The 26,306-nt window shown below is 36.3% G+C and overlaps 4 protein-coding genes across 7 annotated transcripts in view; 3 read left to right on the top strand and 1 right to left on the bottom strand.

The window, feature by feature from the left end:
* Positions 1 to 523: 523 nt before the first annotated feature.
* Positions 524 to 1,536, top strand: LOC116179009. 2 transcript variants are annotated; one of them, XM_031498701.1, is made up of 3 exons: positions 524 to 624; positions 668 to 1,315; positions 1,368 to 1,536. In XM_031498701.1, the coding sequence occupies exons 2-3, from the start codon at positions 689 to 691 to the stop codon at positions 1,416 to 1,418; spliced, it is 678 nt and encodes a 225-aa protein (XP_031354561.1). In that variant the 5' UTR covers positions 524 to 624; positions 668 to 688; the 3' UTR covers positions 1,419 to 1,536. The 2 variants fall into 2 exon arrangements, with proteins under 2 accessions (XP_031354561.1, XP_031354560.1); XM_031498700.1 differs by having other exon boundaries at positions 537 to 1,315.
* A 3,698-nt stretch (positions 1,537 to 5,234) lies between these two features.
* LOC116177813 (BAG family molecular chaperone regulator 5-like) lies at positions 5,235 to 5,827 on the top strand. The gene is made up of 2 exons (XM_031496926.1): positions 5,235 to 5,367; positions 5,425 to 5,827. The coding sequence occupies exons 1-2, from the start codon at positions 5,298 to 5,300 to the stop codon at positions 5,793 to 5,795; spliced, it is 441 nt and encodes a 146-aa protein (XP_031352786.1). The 5' UTR covers positions 5,235 to 5,297; the 3' UTR covers positions 5,796 to 5,827.
* LOC116177812 lies at positions 5,798 to 7,982 on the bottom strand. Of its 3 annotated transcripts, XM_031496924.1 has the most exons (6): positions 7,580 to 7,671; positions 7,241 to 7,253; positions 7,050 to 7,179; positions 6,812 to 6,996; positions 6,646 to 6,766; positions 5,798 to 6,593 (listed from the first exon to the last, which is right to left on the bottom strand). In XM_031496924.1, the coding sequence occupies exons 5-6, from the start codon at positions 6,731 to 6,733 to the stop codon at positions 5,899 to 5,901; spliced, it is 783 nt and encodes a 260-aa protein (XP_031352784.1). In that variant the 5' UTR covers positions 6,734 to 6,766; positions 6,812 to 6,996; positions 7,050 to 7,179; positions 7,241 to 7,253; positions 7,580 to 7,671; the 3' UTR covers positions 5,798 to 5,898. The 3 variants fall into 3 exon arrangements, with proteins under 3 accessions (XP_031352784.1, XP_031352785.1, XP_031352783.1); XM_031496925.1 differs by lacking the exons at positions 7,050 to 7,179; positions 7,241 to 7,253; positions 7,580 to 7,671 and adding an exon at positions 7,857 to 7,982 and having other exon boundaries at positions 6,646 to 6,761; XM_031496923.1 differs by lacking the exons at positions 7,050 to 7,179; positions 7,241 to 7,253 and having other exon boundaries at positions 7,580 to 7,718.
* The window catches only part of LOC116179444, a gene marked incomplete at both ends in the record, with an annotated part of 96,480 nt that continues 77,200 nt past the window's right edge, over positions 7,027 to 26,306 (top strand). The window contains 3 exon segments of the mRNA XM_031499235.1: positions 7,027 to 7,210; positions 7,649 to 7,832; positions 15,573 to 15,734. Coding sequence (XP_031355095.1) covers positions 7,027 to 7,210; positions 7,649 to 7,832; positions 15,573 to 15,734 — 530 coding nt within the window.

Raw genomic sequence — 26,306 nt, 5'->3', positions numbered from 1 at the left:
TTTTATCATAAAACAAGCTGTTTCCTCCAAATTTCCCTACGACATTTTTTCTACACTGTTATGTACTGGAAAATCTACTCCTGAAACTGCTCTACCTAATGTACCGATTCAATGAAAGGATGACCGTGCTTCAGAATGTAATTAATCTAATCTAACAAAAAACGAGACGTTTGTGCACAACTCTTCAACAACATATTTTTTAAAGAATCTCATGACATTTCATTATCTTCATCTACTGATTTTAAAGGAAAAAATCCATTGAAGAATTTTACAAAAAGAAGTGGGAGCAAAATAATCGGTCATTGAAATTTGAATAGGTATCCTTATCAGTATTTAGAATTATGAATGGTCATTCAAATTGGCACTCTAATAGAACTTTCCCTTCCCCTTTCAAAAAGGAGTACATCTTTCCTTTACCCATTATCAATCCACGACGTCTTTCCATTTACTCCTGATAAAATTCATCACGTAGGTACCTACCTTCAGTACCGTAATGTTTAGTTACCATTATCTAAACCGCGATAAGGACATCAAGTATGCGGATAATGGCGTTACTAGCAAATTCACTGTCAATACGATTAATATAAACATCAAATATGTGACATAATTACTTTTCAAAATTTGGTACGTATGAAATTCGCAGCAAATAACTCAGATGTCATTCAAGGAAAGACGAAACGTTACACGCATGCAGAGCAAATTAAAATACCAACTAGACGAGTTGGAAGATAGCATCAAGTACGAATGGAATACCCTTACGCTGGACAAGTCGGTTAAAAATCTAATCGAAGATCATCAGACGGAGATAATTCACCATTTAGACCAAATGAGGCATCACTTGGAAAGGCTCGGCCACCACAAGAAGCGGCTGGACGATATCGAAGTCGAGCAGAAGAAAGCGGAAGCGGGCGAACTTGCCGAAGAGAAATTGCGACTTAAATTGCGACGAGTCTCCAAAACTTCGTCGCTAAAGTACGTGTTGCAGTGGGAGAACATTCTTGAGCAGCAAAATAATGCGGGGGTGCTGAATTCTGTGAACTTTAGAAATCAGAGGAGCTCAGATGAGTTCCCAGTGACACATGCAATGGTCAGAAGCAGAATTGAAGAATTTGAAGGAATACGCAAACCGAAGCGGGCTTCTTCAACGGTTGAGACATTCTTGGAATTTGGCGGTGAGAGTCCTAGGCGTATTAAAAGTTACTCGATCATTGAAGATGCTGAAGGTGAAGTTGAAGATAAAGGAGACAGTTCACAGTCAAATCTGCAGATCGGCGACAGTAATCAGTCATCTAAGCCACGGATCGTGCAAATACACGTAAGAGATACTAGTTTTGTATAGTAATGGCGATCGAGATTTCTTGTTTCAGTATAAGCAGCCGAGACAAAGCGAAGGAGAATGTTTGTCTAATAGTTTGTAAGCCACTGCATTGGAAAAGCAGTAAATTTTGTCTTGAAACTTTTTTTTTATTCGTAACGTATCACCCTGTACATAAAATCACACGAATACACTTCAAGGTTCTGCCTGTTTTAGATCGATATGTCATTAATTTATGAGGCTGGATAACAAGTAGTAAATATCAACCGAATTTTTATATGAAGCTCGACTTTCGACTAAACATAATGGGTTGCTATAAAATGGAACAATGCTCTCCTACTGAAACGGTTTGAGATATTGATTTGCAGAGACATTGTTATGCAATATATGCATGTGACGGAATGAAAATGATGTGTCATTTAAATTCAAAATTGGGACAATGAAGAAATTACTTTTTCAATCCGAAACATGCGTACCAATTCCTTACTGAAATACTCCAAACCGCCAGTCAATACGTAAAACCGTTTCAGCAGGAGAACCGTGTTCCATTATGTTACATGCAACCCTGTATACCCTTGCATACACCTACTACATTAATAACTTTTGCACCAAACTTCTGATAATGATAGACAATGAGTAATTTCCACGCAAGAGCCATTTTTTTTAAAAGTCTGTTGAAGGATTTGGATAGGAGGGAGAAGAAGATCAATGAAAAAAAGATCAGCATATTGCAGAAATTGCAATATTCCACAATTCCTAAATTGTTTTCTTGGTGGTTTTGGTGGTCAAGATATTTTAAATAAATTAATGGGAGGGAACTGCAATTTTTCGAGTTTTCATTTAATTGTGATTTTTGGTTTTGAAAAAAGTGCTTATAAAAAGAAAAATATGGTTGCACGAACAATAAATATACATATATACGAGTATTTGTGTTTGCATTTTTTTATTATTTGTATTTTTTTAATGTATATTTTTTTCACCTCTTCTGTTTTTTTTGGTGGAAATAAACATTGTTATTATTATTATAACCCGCCAATAGCAATGTACTTTGAATGAATGTAAGGGAATTCGTAAATTACTTAAATTTGAAGACTAGGAGATTAGAAGCGCATTTTTTAAGATTGTTGAGGGATATGAACAAAATGTGACTTTAATTGTTACACATAATCAAGGAATATTTAATGGTCGAAAATATTAAACCAGAATCAAGGTGGAGGGAGGAAGATATGATCCCTGGCATACACTGATGACGCAGTAATAATGATAACAGAGGAAAAACTAGATGCCGGAAATGATAAGTTTGGAGAATTACTGGGACAGAAACAAATTCACGTTAATTCAAGTTCATTAACGTAAATCCAACTTAAGTTACTCTAATTTAAATTAATTCACTTGAATTCAAATTGATTCACGTTGATTCAAATTAGTGCACGTTAATTCAAATTAACTCATTTTATATAACTCAAATTAATTCACTTTAATTCAAATTGGTTCACGTTAATTGTTTCCCCCTTGGTCCATGGTCACCTAACGTACGTAACTTGTCAGCAAAAATTCACTTCTCGTCGTTCAATTTCAAAAACGTGGTTTTAAATATTTATTTTAACATAGAAACATTTAGGTACAAATATACCACTTCATAGTGAACATGAGCAAAATTATGTCTGGCGATAACAAGCGATATAAAGGAACAAGAATGCAGGTTTATTATTCGCTTGAAAAGGTCGCTAGTCGAGGTCGTTGCGTTCAGAACATAGATTCCGTTTCAGGACTTCTAACGGGTGATATTTAAATAGCTAGAGAAGTTGAAGAGCTACTTTCGCGACCGATCACGTACCAACACCGGTGTGTGGAAAAAAATGATTCGCGGTCGACAATCTATCCGAGTGGTATTTTATTTACAAGTGGTCAAATATACGCGAAGGAACATTTTTGAGTCGGAGAATCGTTTTTCAAATAAAAAACCGGATTCAAAAAAGCTCATTGTGATAAACAAAGAATTTTTTCGGATCGCGAATAGTAACGGCTGGTTAAAAGCAAGTGACGTCATTGAATAACGCATTGTGCGTTAAATAAAATGTTGTATACAACGGCGTATGGCTAGGAATTTAAACAACAATTCTATTACGGTTTTTCACGAACTTTCTACGGATATAACTAGGTTACGATTGGATGAATGAAGCTTTTTTTTACAGACTAATGATATGTACTGCTTCTTTTTTAAATTTTTTCTTTAATTATAAGATATTTTATAATAATGAGATAATAAGATAATCTTATAATTACAGAAAAATTTAAACAATAACTCGATCGGTTAAAACTTTGATCACTCTCTTTCAGTGTATTTCGAGCTAGCTCCCCTACTATTATAATTATTGATAAAAATCGAATCCAAACCACGGATGATTTTGGTTATTTTGTTCCATTAATTGAAAAATGATGATAAATACCTTTGGTTGGAAAATTTTGTTTACCATTCATAGGCGTAAGTATATTTTGAACAGGAGAATGAACCAGGAAGTTATTAGTAGGTATAACAAGTGATAGCTTAGATAAGGATCAAATTTAGCATGGACACGTGATTACTAGATAGCCATTGCATTTTTTTACTTCTTTTTATGAATCAAACTAATTATTGCTGTGTAAACAATGTCAGATTAGGACGTTGAGGTTTGGATCTAGGCATTTGAAATGAATGCTGGTGTAATCATTAATTAAATGGTCATTAAAATGAATGCTGATCAGTGAGCAGCTTCGTTGGGATTATTTACGAACTAATACAAACAATTTTGCGAATCGGGTTTGTCGTCAAAGTCTTGTTTATTTTATTGTAAAAGGAAAATGATTCGCTAACAATTATGTTTCGTTAATGCGTTTGTGACAGCTCCGATGTGATTTATTAAGCTTTTCGCTTATTCTAGAAAAGATTACGGTAATTGTTTAGAACTAACGTGGCGTTTTAATTAATTTCGTAGAAATGTAAAGAGTAAAGAGTGGCGTAGGTACCTGGGAATTCACGCGTTATGGGACAGCCTATGGGTTGGGTTGTTTAGTTACTAAGGGTTTGTAATTGGTTATCAGATCGGGATGAATTAGCAGAAAGAAAGATTATTTAAATACCGCAGGACGCGTTTAGAAGGGGCCCTTTGCAAAAGTTCAAGACGGAGTTGCTGCAATTAGAGGCTGCTTTTCCGTCAAATTTCGAAGCCGATTTTGCGGTCACTTTAGAAGAAAGCCTTTTACCAATTAGTGTTTGGTGTGTCCGGACTGTATCGGGATATTGTAACTCGAAACCGGGATTGATTTATTCGGACACTGCATTCCAATAATTACTGTTACATAGTATTTTATTGTTTAATTTCATATATGATTATAGGATAAATTTTATTTATGTAAAATTATGCAAGTCGTGTGTTCATTCTATCCCTTTAACGACGAAGAGTAAAGTCTCATGCTCAATTACGATTAATATTATTGACTCGTGCCTAAAGTTCATTTTAAGTGTTTTTGGTAATTGACCGTTTGGAATTGAAGGGTGTTTTGATCTGGGTCATTGTTTGCTTGGAAGCGGGAATTTAAAGTCAGGATTGAATTATTTTGTTGTACGGGAGGCGGATTGCTCACGAGTTCAATCAAACCAAAACATCAGATTTTGAAGGATTTAAAAGAAGATAAGGGTTAAAACTTCCGCGGAGCATAAAAAACATTGTTATTACTGAGCTAGCCGTAGGTAAAAAAAATTAATTATCTTAAAATGATTTGCCAGTTCAGTACATTACGCAAAACTTCCTTCATTCTTCCAGATCAACATAAGCCACAGAAAAGCACATCTTTGGCTTGCCCAGTGGTATCCAACATATATCTAATTTCAATCAAATAACCTTGTGAATTGATTAAATAAATTGTTACTGTAAAAAACGTTTCGGCAAAACACGATCAAAGCAGCTTTACATCTAAACACAATTTTGTGTAATGTCAAACGATGGACTGTAGGAATTCACACGAGCTGGAAGAAAACGTAGCCGTTGAAAATGGATCCTTACACACATCAGGTATCTCGCGATTAATACAGACGCGCTTTATACCCAAACGTTCATCTTGTTTGCTAGAAACCGACACCGAGAAGTACCTAAAAGGCGATAACGTGCCGAACGATGCGCCTGAAAAGCAAGCATCGAGAGAAACGGAGATACTAAAAAGTATAAACACGATCACCAACGGTATCGAGAACCTACGCGAACGCATTGAACATTTTTCCGGATGTTCGACCGACGATCGAGATTACAAGTACTTGGAGGAGATGCTTTTGACAGGTTTGGTCGAGTTAGACCAATTGGACACGAACGACAACATTATGTTGCGGCAGGAGAGAAAAAGAGCCGTACAGTTCATCCAGAAGTTCATGAAGATGTTGGACGCTAGACTTACAGAGAATAAAAGTTTCTTAAACGTTAATGTGGAAAGCGATGATGAAATTTGAAATGAATTAGATCTAATATAATTGTTCTTTTGTAGCCCAACGTTTTTTGACAATAATACGAATTTATTCGACAGCACAATGTCTTCATGCAATATACCTATGTCTAACACTTGACTTTCTGACTTTGGCTTATATCCAAATCTATATTATCGTGCAACTTCTGTTGCAGGCGGTTCATCAACTTTTGGATAAGTTGTATAGCTTGCTTTCGAAGCATTCTCGAATCCATATTGTCAATATTGAGGTTGTCCAACTTAATCAAATTGCGCATCATGACCTCTTCCATGAAGATGTAATCTCTGTCGTCGGAAACCAGGCCCGAGAAGTTTGCAATTTCGTCCTCGAGCCCGCTCACTTCGTCGACTATGTGTTTGATTTTCTGCTCGAGACTTTGAGGGCCGGTGGTTTTGGTCGTCCCACGTTTGATTGGTATCGCGGACTTTGCGGGTGTCTTAGTGGTACCCTCAAAATCGGTCAAGGTGGCGACTTCGATCGTGTTGTTGACGGTAAAACTGGTGGATCTCTCGGTTTTTTCCGGTGTTCGGCGATTGTGTAGTGACTTGCAGCGAAATGGGTGGTAATCTCCCTCGAATTCGAGATTATCAAATTGAGAAGTGCTGAACGAGTCATCGGAGTCGCTGCACAAACCACTTTTTTTTATGCACACAAAATCCGAATCATTACGATTCCGATTATCGGTTGCGCTTTCGAGTATTTTCAATTTGTTTAACGCTGCGTTAATGACATTTTCGTTCAATCGACCTTTTCCGGTCCATGGCCTAACTTTTGATTTTGCATCTGTAATATAAAACGTTCACATTAGAAGGCGGGAAAATGTGAACATTATTACTACGGTCGTTAGTGCCTTGGTTCAGATGAAACTTCTCGTAATACGATGCAGCTAGGTTGGTTAACATAGTGGTGTGTTTTATATCCATCTTCCTTCCCTCACTGGAGTGCGTAGGCCTATTCTGAAAGTATAAGTTACTAAGCAGTTAAGAAGACAACAGTCAAACCCCTGCAAACGCTGATTGGGGTCTTTCCTTCGCTCGATATTTGGAGGTAGTCGCCAAAGATACTGGAACTTTGAACTGTTTATAAATAAATGACGTTATTGGTGAAGGGCGTTCCGTTTGTTTCACAGGCTGGGGGTTCTTTGCCGTTTGTACATGTTGTAATTTGTTCTTGTCGCGACCACGTACTGAAATAAAACATTGATTACTATTATCCTTGTTACAGCTCGCATTTGACAACCGCATCGGTACGCATCGATCAAAGAGCATCATGTGCTGGATTAGAGTCAGCAGGAAGAACGGCCAAGAAACCTCCACCTTTACTACGTTCGCGAACACTTCCGGCCATTGTCGTACCTGGAGTGAGTATTCTACAAGCGCAACTTGGAAACTATAACCAAGGTAAGCGAAGATTCGTCTTTGATTAATTACCTCACGAAATCCGCTTAAATTTAGAAAATATTGTTTAGAGGAACTTGTACTCGGTAATAATGAGACGATAAATTGCTTTTCGGTACAATGCCAATTCAAATTAACTGAAGTGGAAAATTAATATTCATGAAATGAGCTTCGGGGACACGCAACCATTTCGGTTAGGCCGAATTAGTTATGAATGCTCAACAATTTCATTTGATAAAGAATTAAAACCCACCCCTACACAGACGCGATCGCGTGAACACGAAGGAACATGAATGACGGAAGGAAACATAAGTTGTGACAATGAAAAGCGAATGCACCGTAATGAGCAATAACAAAATTTCATTTATCTACCAAATTTAATATCCGTCCGTTGAGATGGCAATTTCCAGTTTTGCTTCAATGTGGACAAAATTGTTACAGAAGTACAGTCGCCACCATCATATTTGGCTGCCCACAGAGTTAGCCTAACACCAAGATGTCATTCGGCGAAGGTGTGGGACGATTCCTCAATGGTCGAGACGCGAAGAAAATCGGCGATTAGTCGACTTTGCGGTTCGGGAAATTATGGACCTGAACGTGGAGCGGATGGCACCGTACTCTTAAGGTAAGAATTTTAAGAGCAACTTACTTGGGTAGTTTTGTATATTCATTGCTATATCACGCACTTATTCATATAAATATCCGTAATGTTCTACAACAAATAATTTTGCCATACTGTCATAATCTGACGTTGGCCTGTGGTCCAAAGCACGCGCTATTGTTTTAAACACTTCGAATACAAATACAATGAGTTATAAAAAGAACATAAAACTCCTCACCTCACTTCAGAGGTGCGGAAAAATAACAGTTTTTGTACTGCATATAAACTTCAGCAACTTTGCGCTATACAAAACAACAATCTTTGTGAAACGGCCGTAATTTCCTGCTTCAAGATAATTCAAAACGTTCAAGATGTATGCAAATGAATTTCAAAAGTTCTTCAAACAACATAACTTCCACATTAATTCAACATTTTTGTATCCTGTTTTCTAAAGCCATAATATAGAGGGACTTGAATGTGCAAAATCCCGGGACCGCATTCTGCCAATTGATTCCAGTTCAGAAAAGCTTGTAAATTAATGATCCGGATGTTGCCGGTATCCCTATTGGTTTTGTTTCATACCCCCTCCTCCTCCAACGCGAGTAACTTGTTTGAGTGCATGTTATATACAGTGAATTTTTTTAAAATGCGAACATAGGAGTTTGCATGCAATGTAATTTCCCTATGTTCGATTAAAAAAAAACACATCAATCTATTGAGTAGTTCAAATGAGTAGTAGATACAATTGACAGCTGTCACATTTTTTAAAATACCGTACCGCCGTCCAATTTAATTACGAAATCGGTTAGATTATTGCTTAGAATGTCAAGGAGGACACTTTGAACATTTATTGTAAATGTTTTCGGTATTTATTTTCTTATTTTCTTCATTTATGTTTTGAATAGATCAAATTAGTAGAATACCAGGTGCACATGACCCACAAATAATTGAAGGTTGGTTCACAATGAGTTGTGGTGTCAGTGCGTGTCCTGTGAGGTCAAGTTATCGTAAATTTAAGAAAAATGTATCCTAAAGTTGCTATGGGCTCACATGGCTTATTTAAAAAAATCTTACCGAGTGCTCTTCATTATAAAGACTATAGAGTTGCTGTTCATAGTCACACAAGTTGCGCGATTTGGGAATGTGAACCGCGCACACCTCATAGATTGATGTGTTTTTTTTTAAATCGAACATAGGGAAATTACATTGCATGCAAACTCCTATGTTCGCATTTAAAAAAAACTCACTGTATCTTAGTCCATGGACCAATCAACATGACGATGACTGTGTAATTTGGTGGCACCAATTTTCCTATTTACAGTGGTTATACAGGTTTATTAGGATGCCAAAAAGCCATGATTGCCATCTCAAAACGGTAGCTAATAGAAATAGCGACCAATCAAAGATTGAGGATGTTGAGTTTTATAAAATCAACTATATCTCTGGAATTATTGATCCAATTTCATTATTCTTTTTTTGTAATGAAAGCTCTTTGTATGTGCTTAAATATTGTTATAAGTACGTTTTCAATAAAATCAATTGTTAATAAGTAATTTAAAAAAATGTTTTTTTTTTCCGAATTTTCTTAACTACCTGTATTAATAAACAATACATGGTAAAATATGCGCATATATATACAGAATATTTGTGGAAAATATGCAAACAGTTTTGACGTATATGTACATATATGCAAAATTATATATGTTGTATAATTTCTAATACAAAGGAATTACGATAAACACTAGCAATAAGATGTTTACTCTAAGTTTTCTGCACGAAATGATTGCCTCCTGTCGCTAAGGATTAATTTATAAGCACTAATCAGAGAAACTTCTCTCTACATCAACAAAAGCAATAGGTGCATTAGAAAACGACAAAATATTGGGAGCAATTTCCAAACCTCCCACTATATCACCCATCAACACCGTAGAGAAAGAGAAAGATAAAATAGTTTGGAAATGATTAAATTAAACATCAATTAAAGCAATAAATCTTCCTTCCAGCTATTAAAGTATGTTTCATGATCGCGTTCGTTGTAAAAACCCCCAAAAAAGTATTAAAAATTCAAATCAAAACCGATTAAATCTAACAAAAATTTAAATACATCTTAAAATATGCAATATATGCAAGTATAATGCAAAGAATATCAAAAAATAAACGATATGCATATTGCATATAAGTATTCACAGCTTTAGCTGATCAACAAATTGAATTAAAATTAAATAAAATAAGTGCTTCCAAACATCAAGAAGATGTTAAAAATATGCAAAAATATATGCTTCTTCTGATAGTGAAAGTTCAAACTCATAACACCCAATCCAAAAGCGTTTGAAACGAATCAGGCCTACGGATTCAATATAAATATAAGAAGGAAAGCCGATCTATGGAACCATTACTTCAGGTTCTTCACCTTAACACTGATCAGAAACTTCGTGAAATTACATAGAAAAACGAAATACAAAAATCATTGTAGTTACGTCTACAGATATATTGTAGCTGAAGAGGCATGTTAAGACCAGATCAAATACCAAATGATGTGCGGATCGAGGTGCGGATTATGTTTCTATAACTTCACTTCTCTAATTTAATTAAACTTGTATCTCGATTTGGATGACACTGGGTTCGTTGTAATTGCAGATGTAAAATTGGCTCTTTAATGGTGGAAAAGCTTCTGGGAAAACCTTAAAGAATGGCTTCACATAAGCGACGCCTGCTCGATAAACACAGCACTTCGTAAAACGTGAAACACGCTTCCGCTTAACTTTAAACAGGAACTTTACAACTGACAAGGCTGACTGTCTTGCAATAAATACGATCAAATACCTACGGCTTTTATCTATAACGTAAGCAAAGAATTTGTTAATATTGATGGAAAGGTGTATATTGTGCCAGATAATTTGGCAGATTATGTGAAAACAAAAAATATACTGGAAAATTGTACGTCAAAGAGATTCTATTCCGGAAGTAGCAAAGAAGATGAAAGATAACCCTAAGTTTTTCTTCCATATCACCTCAAGTAGAATCACAAAGCTGCTCTTCTTCAAAATCGTGACAACTACCATTACTATGTAATGCTAATAACTTAAAGCTTAAAGTGTACAAACGTCACTGAAGAAGAGGAGGAAGTAGGTAGCAGATTTTAGCGTATATGAAACTTTTGAAAGTAACGAAGGGGTTGATTTAGTTTTCATTAAATATTAAGAGTTAAAGAAATTTCCGTTAGTTTACTTCATGCATTAGTTACTAATCGTTGATTTTATCGAAAAAGTAGTTATGACAATATTGTAGCACACACAAAAGCTTTCATTAAAGAAAATGATGAAGTCGGACCAATAGTTCTAGAGATATAGTTGATTTTACAAAACTCCGCCATCTTGGATTTGCCGCCATTTCTATTAGCTACCACTTTGAGATGGCAATCAGGGCTTTTTTACATCCTAATATACAGGGTGGTGCCTAGCGCAACGCAGCATAGGGATTTCAATGGTAATTTCTTTAGTCAATTACTAGCTCTCCTAATTATTTTAGAGCAAAAGTCTAAATAAGTTTCTTTTAGAGAAAAAAATACTGCATCTGTTCATACTTTTAGTTATAATTTTCCATTTTTCAAAATCGTAGAAATCGACAAAATAAAAAATTACATTTTAATAAATCAGTGATGCTTTGGAATCTTTTAACAAACTACAAACGCATCGCATCTAGTTTTCGTTGTTTAACGTCGAACAATTTTCATATTTAATTCTGTTACAACTATCCGATGCAAGAAAAAGCGGCAATTGGGTAATGTTTTTTTAGAGAATGTATGGTGCATCTGCATCAGATATTTTTTGTTTATCATTTTCCGGAATCAGAGTACCTACATAATCCAAGAAAAAAAAACTGATTTGAAGAAGATTTGTTCCTAAACTTGTATTCGGATTTTCCGCTACTGCAGCCAAAACGTTGAATGTATTGTCGTTTTCCTGATGGTTTTGACGGACATTTTGAACGTTATTGCACTTGCAGTTCTTTAACTAATTTATAAACAAGTATAAATTTAATATACGCCAAAGGCAAATAATGAAACGTGATGCTGTTTTTTTAGGTAATTCCAAGGCATATTTGATTTATTGTAAAATGAACCTTTTTATTTTGTCGATTTCTACGGATATGAAAAACGGAAAATTATGAGTAATAGCATGAACAGATTCAGTATTTTTTTCTCTAAAAAAAACTTATTTAAGACTTTTGCTCTAAAATAATTAGGGGAGCTAGTAATTGACTATAAAGAAATTACCATTGAAATCCCTATGTAGCGTCGCGCTAGGCACCACCCGGTATGTCTCACCGTTGTAAAAAGAAAAATTGGTACCTCTAAAATTAAACCATTCCCATAAATTTAGCCAGTTGGCCCATATACCTACCATCTATTTTGATGATTATTTTAGTGACAATTATTAGTTTTTTTAATAATCAAACATAATTAAATAAAAATAAATAAATAAATAATTCATAAATTGTTAATAGAACAATTAGTGAAAGAAATAAAATGCCAATTGCCAAGGTACGTACGTATCCAATAGAAAATTTATTTAATGAGCAAAAGCAAATATAAATATACATGAAACAAATGCAAATAATCAATGATATTTTTACAATCGCTATTTATGCACTTGCATAACGAAATACATACAAGTTAGCTTTTTTTGCATTTACTTAGTAATGGTTCGACAATGCTATGCAGATTTAGATACAGGTTCCCATCTCTCTCTCTCTTCATTCCGAATAAATTATAATCAATTGCTGGAAGTTGTGTTTTATCAGAATTTATCCATAGATATATGTCTACCATAGATCTTAATTAATGCAAATTTCCAAAGATAGTAATTGTAATTGCAACAAATCTAACTTATATGTATTTCGCTATATGCATTATGCAAGCGATTGTAACATGGATCATTGATTATTTGCATTTATTGTATATTTATATTTACTTGTGCTCATTAAATACATTTTCTATTGGAAACGTACCTTTGCATTTTATTTTTTTTGCTAACTAATTTTTCTAATAACAATTTATGAATTTTGTACTAATAATTTTTGTTTTAATTTCATTTGGCAACCTTTAATTATGTTTAATGATAAAGAAACTAATAATGTTCACTAAAATATCATCAAAATAGATATATAGGTACTGATTCCAAATTACTTTTTCATAAAAGTATTTACAGTAATTGATTAGGTACTTTACAAAATTTCTATTCAATTACTGATTACAATATTGTAATTGCAATAATTACATTTTATACTTGCATCTTGCATGCATCCATATTTTTTATCGTTCATTGATTCTTTGCTATTACTTATTAACGATCCTCGATATCGTTTATAATTTTGTATTGCTGTCTGTCTATCCGTCTGTCACCCGTATGCACTATAAATTTGCATAGAAACGTCCGATCCCTTTCAAAATTGGGTTTCTGTGTTAATAAATATTCCTTAAACCTCAAGCGAGTACGCAGATGAATAAAAAAAATTGCGTGGGGATGTTAGAAATTGATTTTACCATTCATGACACTGGATGTAATTATAAGATTCAACGAAGGAACTCTTTTTTTCTACCAACTACCGATCTACCGCCCTTCCTCGTTTCGCCTTATCAAATTGGAGAGTTGCGGGGAGGAGGGGCTGGTCCTTCATGGTACTTTGATGGGAGGTCTCAACGAAAGAAATTCATGTTCACCAACCACAGTCCTTCTCCTCGGCCGCTTATCGTGATCGGTTATAATTCCTGATATCTCAAGAGCGAAATATCGGAGGGAGATATTCACAAACGGAAATTGGGACGTCTGGAAAAGATATATCTATTGCTGAAGTCAAAACGATTAGTGAATTCAAAGCGGATATCTTAAAAATGAAGTGTCGATAGAGGGTAGGTACTCATAAAGGACAAGTGCAACGTCTGAACGAGACACATATACTGGTTATGTCAAAACTTTCAGTACAAATAGCTTCAGAACCGAGTATCGTAGGAAGGTACTCTCTAAGGGCGGTAGGAACGTCTAGACGAGATATATCTACAAACGATTTTTATACTTAAAGCATTATATAGCGTAGATTTGGAATGTTTACCAGGCAGCCTTAAAATATTTAAGCGTAAAGATCTGCCTCCCTACTACTCATCTACCACAAAAGCAAACATCGATAAATATACCATTATGCAACGGTCCATGACATATAGATTTCGCCATTAAGGTCCCGCCGTTTCGATCTCGGCCATTTTGGTCCTGGCCTTTTCGGTCCCGGTCATTTTGGTCCTGCCATTTATTCTTTCTGAAACGGGCGCTAACATGCTATTTTTTCTCCTAAAGCGCAGCACAAAACTAACAATATTCAAGGAATTGCTCATCAAAATAATATCTTAAGACGTTCTGCAGAGGCACCTCTAAAAAGCATTATGCGGGTCACTCTGTAATTGGGCGAAAGCCCGTTGAGTGTTGAGGACCCAGGACAAGAGAAGGACAATAAATAAATAAATAAACTTCGGCCTTCTGATGAACTAGTTTAATGTGCCATGTTTATTGTATTGCCCATGTTAAGTTATAATACAAGTAATAATAATATATTATATACCAAGGGACTAAAGGACAGGATTAGGACGAACTTTAGTCTTGTGGTATATGCATTATTTTTTTGTACTCCTGTAATCCGCTATATCAATTTTAATTTAAAATCCAAATTTGAAAGAAAAAATATATGTAAAACGGTATAATAAGCATAAAACATGGTGCCACCATCAAAGGAGATGTGCGAGAGTTTTAGATTGAAATTAACAAAACAATTGAGCACTATTAACTAAGTACCATATCGATAGTATCCGCGACTTCTCCTTCACGTATAGATCACGGTCGAGTATAGAGTACAATCGTCACTTGATGCGGCACCGTTATCTTTTCTGCTTAAACAAAACTCATAATTTGGTCCCCACACCCGAAACCATAAACATTCCAAATGTTAAAAACTCGAAACACAATTGTTCAACATTATGGTGAACTGCATGATAACCGTAAATATAACTGTTACTTCACAATCACAAGATCAAAGTCATCAAAAACTTCTCTACAGTATCGTATGTTATAAAAATTACCTTCACAAAATGTTGAAACAGTGTCACAGATAAAAGCAGATCTTTCATTTTATCAACTAAACGCAAATGGAGTCATACGATACGTTGAGCTTTAAATTACGTTACTACCTGGGATGCACAACTAATCTATTACCATGTAATTACAGTTACTTCCAACAATGTGCAATATGTTCACGGATTTGCTTCAACAATAATGGGATCCGAGCAACAGACCTATGAAATGCTAAAGCATATAGACCACTTTTTGTAGCTGGTAAATAAATTCGGCATAGGTCAACAATCGGCGAATTTATGTAAACTGAAGACGTTTAATATTTATGGGTTTCAAAGGCATCCTGAAATACGAAAGTGCTCTTATTCTATACTGAGAGCTTTCACCGTTTGCTTTCATCGCACGATTTTGGATATTATATCTTTAAGGAGGGTTGCGGTGTCGTAATACAAATGTTTTTATTTTTTCGAAGAGGCTCACGTTCGCATTTTTTCCATAAGCTTTCCACGAGCGAGCTCCTTTCAGTATCGACGCCTGAATAAACACAATAGATACACGATTTCTACTACCAATTTATAGTGCGACAAGATTGCGAAATTTACATAGAGTGGAAGCTTATCTGTAGTAACAGTAATTATTGTTGCAGGGTTCCAGCTCCTCACGTCGTTGCTGCAAGGGCGTACAGGATATCGAGTCCCAGCACGAGCGGCACGGGACTGTATAAATTAACGCGCCTTTTAAATCAAGGCAGCAAACAGCAGGCGCTCGTCGACGATACGAACGTTCCAAGACGTCTTAGTTGGGAAAGGTAAACTTCCATTCATCATACCAATTTCACCACGCTTCATTTGTGTTTTTCCTTGCTTCGTGATGTGAAACGTCAATCATCAAAACTTCGCCCAAAAAACAAAATTAATTACACAAACTCGGCATGTCACCAAAGCTAAAAAGTTTGAAAAGCCCCAACTAAGTTAATTAGAAGTGCAACCCTGAACCCAAACCGATTAAAATTTGTCCAAATTTCTCTCTCGCATTTGCTGATTGTTATGCCTAAATAGAGGGGGCTGCGTTTTATAGATATACGAAACCGTCAAAGCGGCGTTGTTTGAATAACAAAGGTAGATCTGTGGCTGAAAATCCTCCAACTTGGAAAGAGAAAAATCGTCTAAACGTCGAGTTCTGCACATTTCTTGGTAAAGGTAAAAAAATTACCCCTCATTATTTATTACCCGCGGTTTCAGAGTATAAATTTAAATACAAATTTATTACTCGACGTAATTACCTTTCCAAGGTGTACTTTGACATTTCGTTCGTTAATTATGCAAATTCGCCATTTGAAGAAGGTTGTCGCTTCGAAATCCGAAAACTAAAGCGTAAAGTGCAGTTTTGTTGTTTGTAAAATGCCATCTACTTAATTTTAAGCGTTGAGTGAAGGTAATCCTTCACTTAAGATAGCGGTATTTGTTAGCGAGCAATTTTTTACTATGAAAATGTATTTTTTCCGGGATCAGTATGTCCTGGGAGCGAATTATCCGGGCGCGAATTATCCGCACACCTTTCAAAATTATCCACTTTCCAACTTAACGGAGCCGTAGACTTTTTTCTAACGGGGAAATTAGGTGTTAATTTGTTTACTTTCTTTTGGTTGTTGTAAATTTTGTACGTGTTAAACATAAAAGAGTACATCTGGTCATTTGCGATAAGAATCGGACGAAAGTTAATTAATTTCAACGAAAATGCACATCTGGCGCAGACAAAATAATGCAATGTGCGCGAGTCTCTTGAAAAAGAAGAGGGGACTTCAAGTGCTTTCCTTCGAAGCCATCGTTTTCTAATCTAATTATAATTGGCGCATTATTTGTAAATACCGGAGGAAGGAATTTAATCTAGAATGAAAGTGGTGTTCTCTTATATACGGTAGACGATAAAAAAAAGCAGGCTGGGTTCGCGACGGTTGAAAAAGAGTGTACGTCTCTTTACGCTACTTTTTTTCAAGGAGTTCGCCCGATTTGATCGATTGAAGATGCAGTTCGTCATTTTCACAACATTTCTGTGCAGAAGAAAGTTAACTGAAGTTGTTTCAACGGTTGTGAAAAGTGTTCAATGCCTCCGAGAGTCTTAAAATAAATAAAAATTAAATTGTTATCGAGATTGTTCACTATAGCAAAAGCTGCATGTTCCGAGAAAGAGTGATAATTAAAAAGACAGCAATATTTATTTGGCGCGCGACGTGGGGCCACAGCAATATATGATTTTGAAGTTCTCGAAATTAACAGATTATATGGTTAAGAGGGAACCGTTCGACAGAACAAAAATTCAGGTTATGATCTCTAAAATAGACAGTATCACAATTCTGATTATTGACTACTGGTTAATAATGATTCAAAATCTGCCGAAAAAATAAAAAAGGTTAATAATAGGCTAGTAAGTATCATTAAATCTACACGCGAATACACTCTCACTTATTTCAGCTGGTCTTAATTGTACTTTTGCTACTAGCCCTTGCGGCCATAATCATTGTAAATAATGTAGGACTTATAGTATCCCACCTTGTCTTAGATCGTCTTCCACTTTAAACGTATCAGATTGCATAATTGCCCGTCTTTGTCTAGTCTTTATTGTCTACATACACACTGTTTGTCGCCCTTCTGAACTGGACACTAACTCCTTTTCTTTTTAGGCTCTACCATATTAATTTTTTGCATCGTTTTTAAATCCAAAAATGCAAAATATACTTTTTTTCTTTTTCTCTAAAGTCTTCTCCACCATTTGTTTAATAGTAAATATGTGGCCTTTTCCTAAATCGGCTTTGTGACTCCTACAACTTGTAATAACTCAGGTCCAGCCGAGAAGCGACTGCGCGACTTAAAATCAAAAATCAAAACTCCCGCCAAAACCAACTGAAGGTCATATGATCGTCAAGTAACAAACCTGTCTAGTGATAGGACCTACGTCGTGATGTGAAGCGAGTCGTTGGAGGATGTGTATGCGTCGTTCTAAGGATCGAGCAAAAGAAGTAAGGGTAGTGAAATTGGTTGGTGAAAAAATAATTTACACACGTTATCAGCCGTGGACAATTATTGTCCTTTCTTAATCACCCCAGAATAGCTCTAGGGACTTCATTACAACGAAGGAAAAAAGACCAATTGAAAACCTTCCAAGATATACTAAGTAGAGTTTCGAGACCCACCACATAACAGTATATTTGGGGAAGAACGGTGATCGAGTGTTTTGCCTAAAAACGCACGAGTGAAGAAAAAACCAGTCACGATTCCTCCACATTTTTGGTCGAATAACGTCGTTTAAGAACTTTAATGTAGTAGGTCTGTTTCACTCTGGGTCTTTGGGGGAGGTACTCGTGGTGAACTACACCGTGAACATCAAAGAAAACTGTCAAAATTATCTTCACACTAGAACGAACTTTGCGAGCTGTTATCCTCGATAAAAAGTTTTAATCTTCTTGTGGGCGTTCAAGCAATTCCTGACAAACTTAGGCTTGGTGGGCTTTTTGGTTGTTCGTTATCAGCCGCGGAACAAATTTCGCATCTTCAATCTTTGGTCAAAATCTCGTGACATGATCCAACTGGGAGTGGAGTTCGGGCCCGCAAAGAGTGCAGATGTGCTTAGCGAGTTTACTTTGTTTACTTTCGTAAAGAACTCGTTAACTTTGAAACGCGAGGCTAGTCCAGGCTTAATTCAGACTTACATTCGAAGCCCAAGCGGAATTTGTCTTTATCAAGACACGAATAACGCGCGAGGATTTAATTAAATTGCGAGGAGGTCTAGACAGTGTAGAAATCAAATCAACAAGACAAAGAGGGCGAAGCTAAGTACTAGAATTAAATTAAACTAACGGGGAAAAGATAGAATAGAGGGACGCAGGCCACGGAGTACAATTAACCAGGTAGTTTGGATAAACAGAGGAATTTCTGAAGGTAGCGCAAACGAGTACATCCTAGAATGCCTCAAGATAAATAAGGATTGGGACTGCCTGTTCGGGGTAGTAATCATGAAGAGGACTAACACCGAAGAACAATGGTGCTGGGGAGTACGAGGAAGCGAGAGGACCCGCCGTCCCAAACGAATATAGTCTGAGCATGGTATCCGGGAGGAGTGCCACGCCGAGAAGGAGTGGAAGTAACCAGGATAGTAGCCAGGGTACAGAACAACAACATGATGGTAGCCAAGTACAAGGGACAAATAAAAGGAAGCTGCTTGCCCTGCTTACTATGGAACACCACTATAGACCAAACGGTGGCGGCCTGGGGGTTTCCATAGGGAGATGGGAAGAGTGCAGCAGAGACAAAATGAAGAAAGAAAGTAGACGAGTACTGGAGGTGGAGGAAGAATCAGACGGAAGTACAAGCAGCCAAGAGGAGGAGGAGACAGAAAGGGAAGCAGAGAGGTTAACAAATCCAGCTTTTTTAAGAAATAGTTGAGTTGGCCGTGGATACATTTTCTAACTGTAACAAGCAATCAGTAATAAGTAAAGTTTCACGTGAGACGGTATACAATTTTTTTTACCTGAAAAAGAGCGCAATTAATCGACGTACCCGAGCATATTTCCACAAAAGGTTCTTTGATTTACTGAATTTATTCCAAGTTGTAGATTCGCACTGTATACCTATATAGAATAGTACATGAGACGACAGTGCAGTTTACTATAGTGCATTGTGATGGCGAAATAATATTGTACAGCAACTTCGTTCTTTTACAGACGGATTATCCATCGCAATCCACTTTAATTAAATTTGAAAAGAACTAATGATACAATCTCTTGCTATGCATAATTTAATACTAAAACCACACTACTGACAATATTAATTGTTGGAGTCGTTCTCTTTAGAAAAGAGCCGCAAACTGTAATTTATTTTTAATTAAAACACAACTCGAGCCATTCGTAATAAATTTTTGTATGAACAACTTGCGAGGTAATATTTAAGTTGTACAACAGTCCCAGAGCGGATTATGAAATCGTGTTTATTTAATTTAGGCCAAATTATGATCTTTAAATTTAAAATTTGCTTACAAAAACAAAGATTACTGGGATTTCACCCTGCTTCACTTTCTACTAGTTAGCAAAATTCATCGATCCGTGACTGTATATTAGGTGTCTATTTGTTACTTGCGGGATTTGGGGCCGGGAGACGAGTATCTAATTGCCTCAAACCAAAATCGAGTTTGCTCATGCCTCTAATAAAGGGTAGATATTGACTTTTGACAAGCGAAAGGTAGAGTTGCGTCTTGAACAAAGATTTCGATATTGGGCACAAGGATCGAATTTTAATTGTGATGAAGACGTCTGCATTCAGATCTGTGAAAATTGGATACTTACCCCTAACCCCCTTCACCGCACGATTAACTTTTGATATTTGACGAACTGAATCTGAGGGTACTTGAAAGTTTGGGGTAATTTCCTGAAGAACTTACGTAAGGGTGATATGATGTGGTCAGTTACAACATTGTATATTGTAATCACTGATCAAACTGTCATGATGCCTAGTCACGCAATTAAAATTGGTCGACTACAAATGTAGGTGTTATTCGTGCTATGGAATAAGTTAGTTAATCTTATTTAAGTTACCCAATAGCAGTGCAAATACAATAAAGGCAGCTAAACGCAATTTATATTGATGTCTACAAAATTACCTACATGGAAAAGCTCCTTGGCAGTTGAATAGCAACGTACGTGTATCTAATGCACGCTGAAAGTAAAGTAAATTCTAAGGCATCCATCCAAAAGTGGAAGGGTTAAAAATGCGACCTCCAAAAGAAGCTCGAATTTAATTCGATAGAAGATACTGTAAAATTGGATTACCCCGCCGTATTCGATTGACTCGAAATTGAATGTAACGTCTTTTGAAGAATGTGACAACGGATCGAACTTAGCGGACTGCAAAAAAATGATAGAAAATCGCAAACTTGAGTGACGAACGGTTTTAGTTGGAAACACGCAATGTTCGATGAATTGGTCGAGGTTAAGATGAGGCGTGACAACAAAGCGTCGTATTGCGTTTCCGGGATGATTTGTAGGTCCGTGCGGTGTATGAATCAAAAACGTGAATTAGGTGGGAACGTCTGCCCGGGAAATAGATTTCGTGGTTGTGGAAATCGGTGCGATGTTCCATCCATTCCTAAATGACATTGATTAAATACGAATACGATTTAGTTTACTCTAGATTGATACATTTCGAATGACGTTACACAGGGTTTCACCTTTTTCCTAGCTGAGTATGGCTAACGATGGGTATACAGCAAATATTTACCCAAATATAATATCATATCTGTTTGAATCGACTTGCATTAGTTTCAAATTAAATCAAAACTGACCCTTCGCATAACTCTATAGATACCCTGTTTATGCTATGCTGTTGATATAATAAAAGCGCATGAAAAATCAAATCGTTTTATATACTACCATTGATTTCTTAATAAAAGAAAATAATGAACTTCTAACGTCTAATCTAACTAAAAAACACCAATATGGAACTTTTGCGAACACAGCTCCGAAACGAAACATTTTGTGCTCGAAAAAAACCACCTAATTTTCTACATATATTTTTACACCCTGTATAGTCCAGTCCACTACCATAATAAAGTACCTAGCAATGTTTACATTTGCGCAGAAATAAGAAATAAGTAACAAGTTAAAAAGTAATCGTAAACGATTTACATAAAGCGCATTTCCACTTGCATTCATTTCCCATTTGTAAGATGCAACTTCTGTTAAAATCGTAAAAATCCGGCCACAAATATAAAAGATAGCGTTGCACATGGGCAATCCATTGTTGACGTGGTACTTCAATTTCAGTTTATGAGAAGAATTTCATTTCAATGCTTTTCTAAATAAGAAAGTTGGAACTGCGCATGCGCAAACCTAAATTTTAAAACTAATGTTAGATTTTCCTTTGTTCCAAGCGCCTAAGTATCAAATTTCACTTAAATAGTTCCATAGATAAAAAAGTTGGCACTGCGCATGCGCAAAATAAAATTTTGAAACTGGCGTTTGATTTTCCTTTATCCCAAGTGCCTATGTATCAAATTTCGTTTAAATTCTTCCATAAATAAAAAATGATCAAAGTCCTCGTGTGAGATCGAAGGGACTTCAGCGCATTTTTGTGTGGCAGATCAGTGTTTTATTAGCCAATATTGACTCCACCATCAATAAGATCTTGCCGAAAGCTACCACGTTCACTTTGTCGGTACCATTTTCTCACTTACCGTGCACTCGCAATTCGCGTTTGAAGTTTTGACTCCACCATCATTAAAATCCTTTGGGGTTACCATATTCCCTTTGTCGACACCCACTTCTGATCACCCGCAACAATTCGGATTTGAAGTTTCGACTCCACCATCAGTAAGATCTCGTCGGGGGTTACCACATTCCCTTTGTCGATACACAGTTCCGACGTCCCGTTCATTCGTAATTCACCTTTTTGTAGATTTCGCTAAAATGCCGGCATAAAATCGTATTCAACTTTTGGGTACTTCACATAGCTCGACCTTCTATTAGTGACACGAGAAAGAGAGACCGCGATTCGCGCTGTAAGAAACTTTTGGGCGCCCAAAGTCGGCTACCCCTCGAAGCGCGCCGCGCAAAAGGTGGTTTATGTCGCCCCTAGGAAAAAAAAACAAAATTCCGCGACGCAGGAGTTGTGCGCGTTGACAAGATCTTCCCGACGACATTTTGAAACCAATCGGAGAAAAACTGTAGAAGAAGATAGATAAAAACTGAAAAATCTCCAGGTTAGTATAATACGCTCGGGGATGGCGTTCAGATGTCGTCGACTCCAAATCTTGTAGCCCCATCCCTAACGTTCTTAATTACACGGCCCCGATAGTTACATGTACACTCCTTGTCTTTTTACAAGCGTTTTTCTACGGGCGCGCATTTACTGCCAGCCAACCAGCCAGCCAGCCAGTCAGCCAGCCAGCCAAAGTGAGATTAAAAGCTACTTTTTACAAAAAAATTTTTTTGCAAAAATGCGCTAAAAACTTGGCACTGCGCATGCGCAAAACCAAATTTTGAAATTGGCGTTTGATTTTCCTTTATCCCAAGTGCCTATGTATCAAATTTCGTTTAAATTCTTCCATAAATAAAAAAAGTTGGCACTGCGCAATGCGCATGCGCAAAACCAAATTTTGAAATTGGCGTTTGATTTTCCTTTATCCCAAGTGCCTATGTATCAAATTTCGTTTAAATTCTTCCATAAATAAAAAAGTTGGCGCTGCGCATGCGCAAAACCAAATTTTGAAATTGGCGTTTGATTTTCCTTTATTCCAAGTGCCTATGTATCAAATTTCATTCAAATACTTTTATAAGTAAAAAAGTTTGCAATTCGGTTTACAAATGGTCGAGATGCGAAAAGGGCACTGTGAATTTTGAATCGATTCGATTCAACTTTTGGCATTGCGTATTAAATGGCTAAAGCTATGCCCATATTGAATTTCATGCAATTCAGTTCATAACTAACGGAGATGTAAAAGCGATCGAACATTTCTAAACAAAGTTATCGTTCACGCGGACAGATAGATGGACAGACAGACAAAGGAACAGACGGAGAGACCAACCGGCAGGCGACAGATAGCAATGCAAAATTATAAACGATCTCTAGGATCGTTAATAAACGGCAAAAGTGAAAAATTCTGGAACATGTGAAAAACGGTTTTTTGTTTTTTTTACAATAACTTTTTTTGTAAGCGGTACAGAAAAAATTCCTTCCTTGGTACAAGACTCGACACCATAACGAACCAAATAGCGAAAAAGTAGAACAATAGCTCTTAAGATAAAAAACTAGTAGCGTCGCAAAGTTAGCGGACGGACGGACGGACAAAGTGGCCACAATAGCGCATTTTTTTTAAATTTTTGTGGAAATGCGCTAAAAATGGATACGCAGGAAGTAAAAGATCTTCTTAATCAGATTTCCACGAAGAGTAATTTCACATTCTATTATAGTGAAGATCAAGGTATAGTAATGAAAATAGATGCGATACCAAGTACAATACTAGTCATATATGCCGACAAGTGGTCAGGATGATCAAGAAATAGAAAAACTATACGAAAGATTTAGAAGAATAAATAATTAGTAAGGACGGGCAGGGATCCCAGCAAACACACTTTACGTTTAAAAACGGTTTTGAAAGAATACATTCGGTATTCGGTGTGTGCGAAAATCCAAATGCAAGAAGCTTTTCATGTAATAGTTAAAACCGTTGCCCCCTAATTCGACCCCGCTGAATCCGGAAATGTCGTTTGCCAACTCCAAATTTCAACCGGAAATGAGTTATTCGAGATGGCGTCCAAAACAACGCCAAATTTTTAAGAATTCTTCTGATTTTGGCCATATGTCTATTCCTATATTTTCGGAGGCGTAGAGCACGATTAAGCAAGTAAAAATAAATTTGGTGCATTAAAACACCATTAAAATTCTCCAAAAATCGAAAAATTAGGTGGAAATATTACATGCTCTGATATTTTTAAGGGGATTCAGACCATGTTTAAATGCTGAAAAACATTTTGAACGGGTATTTAGAATATTCATTTAGTAGATTAAATTGACACTAATACTTTATTCCTCATCCTCACCTGTCCCAATCCCGCACATAAATGCAGCGGGATCCCGCGGGATTTGCGGGACTGAGGAATTTGTCGACGAAGGAGACGACTCTGTTTACTTTGTTAATGAAACTGATAACGGCGAATTATTTTTTAAATAATTGTTAAACTTTTTTCTTTAAAAATGTACTATGATTTTTGAGGCACTTTAGAAGACTTTTTGTGCTTTACAGGTAAGGTTTTTTTGAGTTCTAAGTTAGGCCGAAGGTACTTTTTTGTTAAATATTGTGATAATTAGCGATTTATTTTAATACAGAAATTAACCGCAGATAATGGGGGTTTACAGTATAGTTGAATTCCGCAGTTCTAATTTAATAAGCGTGTACCTGAAACCATAAAACATTTTTTTGGACAGTAAAAGTTTATTTAAAAATAGAGGCTGATTAGCAAAAAAATAATGAACATGTGCGGTTTTAAAGGTTTATTCAAAACGATATGATTGTGGCGGGCTCTGTGACGTAATAAGCCCGACCAATCAGCTCCTAGAACCATTCAGATGACATAACGACTTGGCAATATTGCAGGAGAATGGCATTTATAACTTGCGTCATCTGTCACAGGCACTTGTCACTTTCGTGCTAGATGCAGTTAAACATCCCTCTCAAAACGTCAAATGTGACAAACGTCAGACCCTCGCGTAAGGTTGCCAGCTCACTTCTACGTGATTGGTTGTAGGTTTGTGACGTATTTAGTCTGAAGCGTTTCAAATTCGGACTAAAAACACAGCTTTTCAATAATTTATTTTACTCGCAAATAAATATTGAGGACACACGGGTCTTTTTATTTTTAATGTACTTTGTGGATCAGAAATAAAAAATGAAGGCCCATTGCTTATTTGCCAATTTATTTAAAGTTTTGCGAGATTCCGCAAATACCGGGATCCCGCGGGATTAACATCTAACAACTCGTCTAACAATCCCGCAAATACCGGGATTGAGATTTTGCTGCGGGATTGCATTCCTTAACGAGTACGTTAGAGTTGTCATTACCAAATTTTGAAATCCAGGATTTGAAGGTAGGGACATTTTGTTTGGACACTCCAAGATGGATAGTAGTGTATAAAAAAAAATGTTTATAATTTGTTTTAAAATCTTCGAAAACGTATATACTTAGGTGTAAACAAAATTTGGGCAAAAGAAATTGTTCTTCTGTGTGGATTTTTAGTTAATGTTTTTGTAATGTTAGTAAAATGTTTATTCATTTTAAAACACAGGACCTTAATGGGGCACTTTAATACCCCCCAGGACGTAAAAACTACCCAAAAAACCAGGACATGTCCTGTGAAAACAGGACGGTTGGTAATCCTACTATAAGTATAACGACCCTTATTTTTCAGAGTGGAATCAATTGGTCAACAAAGGGTAGAGGTTTTCATTAAAAAAAAAGGTTTTTTAAGTACGAAATTAGGTATGACTTTCTGACCACTTCGTAAACATTGTTTACTGAGTTGTTACAAATAAGGTAAGTGGTACTTTGAATCATGCATTTGTGTTGTAGAATATTTGAATGTGTGCAGTACCACAAAAATAGAAGAAAAAGAGAAAGCGTTCGGAACGTATATCTACCTTTACACTTGACTTTTGTTGAAGTTGGTTAAAATATGTCTTTTTAATTGTGTTTTAATGCACCAAATTTATTTTGGCTTGAGAGCCATAAAAGAAGGCTCTACTCCTGGAAAGCATCAGGAGACCTCTTTACGGAACATCGATTTTATATTGTAATCCAGGCCAATTGAACTTTTTACAAAGGAAAATAAATTGTTAA

Source organism: Photinus pyralis, unplaced genomic scaffold (assembly GCF_008802855.1).
Source record: "Photinus pyralis isolate 1611_PpyrPB1 unplaced genomic scaffold, Ppyr1.3 Ppyr1.4_LG8, whole genome shotgun sequence".
Classification (NCBI taxonomy): Eukaryota; Metazoa; Arthropoda; class Insecta; order Coleoptera; family Lampyridae; genus Photinus; species Photinus pyralis.
The sequence above is the reverse complement of the archived record's forward strand: the minus strand, read 5'-3'. Positions and strand labels throughout refer to the sequence as shown.

Coding starts and splice junctions, on each gene's coding strand:
- LOC116179009 (XM_031498700.1), top strand. CDS start 656: ATGTCATTCAAGGAAAGACGAAACGTTACACGCATGCAGAGCAAATTA. Junction 1,316..1,367: donor CACGGATCGTGCAAATACAC/GTAAGAGATACT, acceptor TTCTTGTTTCAG/TATAAGCAGCCGAGACAAAG.
- LOC116177813 (XM_031496926.1), top strand. CDS start 5,298: ATGGACTGTAGGAATTCACACGAGCTGGAAGAAAACGTAGCCGTTGAA. Junction 5,368..5,424: donor TGGATCCTTACACACATCAG/GTATCTCGCGAT, acceptor CTTGTTTGCTAG/AAACCGACACCGAGAAGTAC.
- LOC116177812 (XM_031496925.1), bottom strand. CDS start 6,733: ATGGATATAAAACACACCACTATGTTAACCAACCTAGCTGCATCGTAT. Junction 6,594..6,645: donor CCAAGGCACTAACGACCGTA/GTAATAATGTTC, acceptor TTTATATTACAG/ATGCAAAATCAAAAGTTAGG.